We start from the raw sequence: 5,943 nt of genomic DNA, 5'->3' as shown, positions 1-5,943 counted from the left end.
TAGCTCTCATTAATAGGCGCTATCACGACTCTCGAGGGTGGGAAATCCGGATCGTGACATTTTCTCTATTTTTGTTGGTAACGTCACACACTCACACTTCCTTTTTCGCTTTATGAAAAAGATGAGTGGAATCGTCTACAAATGTGGGGCAGAGTTATGTAGAGCCAAGGGATACTTGAATTCTTGTTATTGACAAATTATAATGCGTAAAAACAAAAAACAAATTTGGTTATACATGAATTGTTGTATTTCCTTTTAACATAAAATTTTAGTTAGTGATAGAACTAGGTGCACGAAGCGCATCTCGTATTTACGATTCAGAGAAGGATCAAACCGCCTTGATGCAGGCAGCCTAACCAAGCGCAAGGGTCAGTAGTTGATTTTATAGTTCGAATCCATGACTTACAAATTACACGAATAATTTTACCATTTTTTCAAAACTTCTCTTCGTGTTAAAATCCCATGTGTGATCGATGTTATAATATTTTTTTGAATCACTTGCATATATTCCTCATTCCGCCACTAATATATAGGACAAAACTGAAAAGAGAGGGAGCATTTCCTATCAAGATTTATGTTATATACGCTGATGGGGTAAAGACTTATTATATTATTAGTAAATTTTAACATGTGATAACAGTTTAATTATCATTTTATCATAAAAATTTACTTGCATTTACCTTACAAGAAATCACTTGTGCAAATATATTTTTCATTCAGTGCATAAAATTTAACCTATTTCTCTTAAATGCTCTCCAATGGGATTTTCTGCTGCTGGCTTAGAATTTTATGGTTTCTGCTCTTCTCCACCCTCCAACTCCCCCCCCCCCCCCCCCCATATCCACATTGCCTTTTTGTCTCTCACAAAGACACGCACAATATCCAAGTGTAAGCTCTATATCATCATCACTATGCCCTGCTAGTAACTCTCTCATTTAACCCTATCTTCCCCTCCAAACAACCAAAAAAAAATATTGGTTAAAAAGATGTACTAAGCTACATTTCTCCTAGTTGTCCCCTTGATCTTCATAGGTTTGACATGGAAAAAAGTAGCAGTTTCAGCAGTAAGTACTTGAAAAACCAAACCATCAAAGAGTTGAACAACAACAACAATGTTAAAGAATTATGGGATAATTCATGTGAAGGTACTGTTGATGGAGATTTAATTGGAGGGTTTTTATGGCCACCAAGATCTTACACATGTAGCTTTTGCAAAAGAGAATTCAGATCTGCTCAAGCTCTAGGTGGTCACATGAATGTTCATAGAAGAGATAGAGCTAGACTTAGACTACAGTCATCACCTCCAAAAGATAATGGTACTACTCACTATTCTCTTCTAAACCTCAATCTTGAACCTAACCCTAACCCTAACCCTAACATTAACCCTAGTTTTGTTTCATCCCCACCATCTTCTCCTTCAAGAAAATTTCCTCCATTTGTCTCTACACTACCTCCATTATTATCTCCTTTTTCTTCTTCTACTTCTAGTGGCTCTGAAATGAGAAAATGGGGAAAAGATGGCGTTCCATTAAATCACTTGAGTGAGCGAAAAAATGGAGATTTGACAAAAATGGGAAGTGCCAAATTTGAGAAAATTGGTTCTTTATTGCAAGGAAAAGAATGTTGTGAAGTGGTGAAGAGGTCTGAGTTTTTGAGATTGGACTTGGGAATTGGATTACTTAGTGAATCGAAAGAGGATTTGGATTTGGAACTTCGATTGGGATATACTTAGACCAAATTTCCACTGCTTTAAGGTTTGTATTGCTTGAGTTGTCAGCTCTGTTCACTAGTTCAAGAAAAAGAATGACGGTCATGCTCGTCTTAGACTTGGTCGTGCCCTTTGGATTAGGCTCATCGCGCCGTCTCCAATGAGGAAAGCAAGCCATTAGTTGTTTTTTTAATTAAAAAAAGAAAGAAAGAAAAGAAAAGGAGATGGAAAAGATAAAATAAAAGGAAAAAAAGAAAGTTTAACAAAATTAAGTGCACCATTTTAGTTGATTTTATCTTGAATTCAGTTCTTTAACTATGGTTAGGAGAATGAAGATGCAAAAGCTATGATGCCATGAAGACCAGCCAGATAATATTGCTTTTGTAGTTTCTATTTGTAATTTGTATTAATTTCTATATTATATTTCCATGTTATGTAGGTACAGTTCTTTATTAAATTAATCTTCTGAAGTTATTGTTTCTCTAGATATATAATATTGCTGTGGAAGTTCATCAGTCATCACTTGTCTCTTTTGCTTAATCTTTTAGCATATATAATTTAGATAAATAATTTGCATATCAAGATAAGAAAATGCTGGCTGAAAGAAAATAAAAATCGAAAGTACTTCAGCTGCATTTCTCTACCTTTCTTTTTTCTTCTTCTTTTTCGAGTTTCTTGTTTTAGCTTTGAGATCATTAGTGAAGTAACGTTCTGATGTTAATTAGCAGTACATATATAAAAAATGCTATACGAGTAATACTAATTACTTATTCAGGCATTATTCCATGTGATATATTATTAGCTTTTAAATGGTTATTTTCACAAGTTTTTGTGTAAAGACAGTTAAAAGAGTCTGCTTCCTTTTTTTTAATAGTTAAACCATCCATCCAGACTTCCACCTCTTGGGTGGTGGGGGTTTCGGAATTGACCCTAAGTTATATATATTAAAACAAAAAAGAAAATATTAAAACAAGGATGAGACATAAACCTTACCTCAATAAAAAGGATGGTTAACTAGGTCATACTTCCAAAAAAATGTGCTTCCTCAAAACTTAAAATTGTAATAATAAGTATATGCTTCTCTGATTATAATATAACAGTCACAGAGATGCATTTTCTTTCATTATCAGCACTTCGAATGTTGAGAAAACATAGTTAAGATATGTATAGATATATTTATAACATATTAAGTCAAATAAGATGCACATAATTGCTTTACTTGCTATATTTGAATAAATATTTTATAAAAATTTCTCAAGCTTGAAGACTACATGATGTAGACTAAGCAAGTGAATGAACTCCTTTATACTATTATTTAAGTACAGACTATGAAAAAGGACATGATTTTCATTTTTATGACCTTGCAATTATGTACAAATGCATGGGCGTACATGGAAAAATGGTGCATTTATTAGGAAAGTGAATCCACATGAAGTACCACCATCTGTTTCAACTACAAGAAAAAAATTTCACTTTAGGGAGAACAAAGCACCAGTTCTGTTTGATTAAAGGAAATTGATTCTTCATATTCTGTTAGAATATACTCCCTATGTTTCAATTTAGATGACACATTTCGCTTATCGAGAGTTAATTTGACTAAACGTTTGAAGCTAAATTAAATTAGCTCAACTTGATATTTTAAAATTTAAATTTAAATATTCAAAACTACACGAAAAGTACTATAAATTACAATTGTTCTTGTATCAATTTGATAAGAAACTATATTTTAAAATATTTGCCAAACTTTACACAGTTTGACTCTCATAAACGAAATGTGTCTTCTAAATTGAAACGGGGAGTATTTATTTCCGTAATCGTCGTCTATACTTATTATTTGTGGTTATTATAAATCCAGACCAATAAAATAGCATCTATTTATGAGTATTGTCTTTTCTTTTAGGGAGGAAAACGGAAGTAAGATGTTGAGACATGTTATATTTGATAAGTAACTAAAAGTGTATTTTCTCTAAGACCTTAAATTTTTAGACCAGATGGTCACACATTTCAACAAGAGATTAAACTAGTCAGGAGGTCGTAGGTTTGAGTCTCACCACCACCTATTATAAGTTCAAGTCCAAGCGGATCACTAGAAGGTTGGATGGATGAGCAAGTTCTAGCAGATCACACCAGGATTTTATTATAAATTACGTCGTAACTTAGGAACAAATAAATTATTTACAAGTCCTGGCGGATCATCGTAAGTTTCTAATGGATAGGCAAAGACTTGCCGAGCCATTAGACCTAGTGGATCACCAGAAATTTAGTAAAGTTCCGTCGTAATTTTACATTTGAAAAATATTATTTATAAGTTCTGGCAGATATAACTCAGCGATAGAGTATAACCTTAACGTGGTGGAAGAGATCATCAAGAGCCCATGATGGATGAGCAAAACGCGCCTTGCCACAAACTTCAGTTAAAATATCATGGTATAGCCAGTTTTCACACTGGTCAATGAAAAATAGCCAGCGTTTATCAAGTCAATGAAAAATAGCCACTATTTTGCTGCAACAGGGACCGGTCCAGTATAATATACGGGAGTTCTGGTGCATTTGTGTACGAACTCCAGCATATTATGCTGGACCGGTATACTTTGCTAACTCCTGTAAAATTTGCGGGAGACTGGAGCACCAGTGCTCCAAACTCCAGTATATTATACTGGACAATTATACTTGCTGGAACTCCCGTAAAATTGCGGGAGTTCCAGCATAATTATGCTTGAACTCCCGTAAAATTTGCGGGAGTTCCAGCATAGTTATCCTGGAACTCCCGTAAAATTTACGGGAGTTCAAGCATACTTATGCTGGAACTCCCGTAAAATTTGCGGGCGTATTTTTCCGGATTTTGAACAGTGTTATCGCTCAGATTTAAAGTGGCTAAATTTCGATGACTTTTGAAACTTGGCTATTTTTCAATGACCAGTGGTAAATCTGGCTATTTTTGAATTTCTCCCCAAACTTCAGCCTATTAGAACTCCAGTACAAATTGTATCACAACTTTGGTGCATATAGTTAATTTCTTAAGCCCTTGTTTTTTAGTAATTAGTACTATTTCATAAGCAAAGTAGAAAATTGAGAAACCACAGAAGTGACTAGTTAAAAGTTTTTATTATTTCAAAGTATGCATACCAACATTTATCATATCTACTGAAATATAAGTAATTCGTCTGGGCAATGATGTTGGGCTAGTATAGTTGACTGAAAAATAAAGACAATAAACACAGAAAAAGGTACTAAGAAATTTTTTGTCTCCAAAGTACGTTATTGCCTTTTATCATATTGGAGACTCTAGTAAGCTAGGTAGGCCACTATACCATTTTTAATGCAATATGAACCTTTAATATTATGTACTCTCTGCCCTTTACAAAAACTCATGTAGCTTAAATAAGGACCAACTGAATAATGGTGTTGTACTTTTCATATTTCCTAAACTATTGTGAAAAGTTTTGGTTTCAAGAATGGCAATTCTATCTGATGAAGTACTAGAAGAGGAGCTAGAAGTCATGCATTAAATAGTTCGTATAGAATTTATTCAACATTGTTGTCTTGTCCTTTTTATATATTTCTACATACATATACTCATACTGTATATGACCTAGGCACGGAGGTGGAGCTAGAATTTTTAATTTAGGGGTTCTGGACTATAATCTCTTTTACTTATTGGGTTCTAAATATACTATTTATATATATTCAATGAATTTTTTAACATAAATACAGGGTTTCAGCCGATGGGAAGCTTTGTAGCAACAATCAAGTTATCTCCGTCTGACTTATAGGATCACTGGTTCGAGCTGCAGAATCGGTCAATAATGCTTGCATCAGGGTTGACTGCCTACATCACACCCCCTTTGGATGCAACCCTTTCCCGTACTCTAAGTGAACGCGAGATACTTTATGCACCGGGCTACATTTTTACAAGGTTTCAGCTAAAGTTATTGGGTTCTGCGGAATCAGCCAATAATGCTTGCATCAGGGTAGGCTGCCTATATCACACTCCCTTGGGATGCAGCCCTTTTCCGAATCCTTCGTGAATACGGGATACCTTATGCACTGGGCTACATTTTTACAGGGTTTCAGCTAAAGCTATTGAAATCTGCCGAACTCGTAGCTATTAGGCTGGCTCCGCTCTTGCTGAACCCATAAATGAAGAATTTGAATCAAAATTATTGAGTTTTACTGAACCCATAATCTGTGTCATCGATCCGCCCTGGGTGGGTTGGGGGTTGTGGAGTTGGGGT

The 5,943-nt window shown here is 34.7% G+C and overlaps 1 protein-coding gene across 1 annotated transcript; it reads left to right on the top strand.

Annotated features, from left to right (window-relative positions):
• The first annotated feature begins 925 nt into the window (after window positions 1-925).
• LOC109215524 (transcriptional regulator SUPERMAN-like) lies at window positions 926-2,067 on the top strand. Its single transcript, XM_019379601.1, has one exon. It carries the CDS (start codon window positions 1,040-1,042, stop codon window positions 1,730-1,732), a length of 693 nt encoding a protein of 230 aa, XP_019235146.1. The 5' UTR covers window positions 926-1,039; the 3' UTR covers window positions 1,733-2,067.
• The last annotated feature ends 3,876 nt before the right edge of the window (window positions 2,068-5,943 follow it).

The sequence above is a fragment of the Nicotiana attenuata genome, unplaced genomic scaffold (genome assembly GCF_001879085.1).
Source record: "Nicotiana attenuata strain UT unplaced genomic scaffold, NIATTr2, whole genome shotgun sequence".
In the NCBI taxonomy this organism is placed as follows: Eukaryota; Viridiplantae; Streptophyta; class Magnoliopsida; order Solanales; family Solanaceae; genus Nicotiana; species Nicotiana attenuata.
The sequence above is the reverse complement of the archived record's forward strand: the minus strand, read 5'-3'. Positions and strand labels throughout refer to the sequence as shown.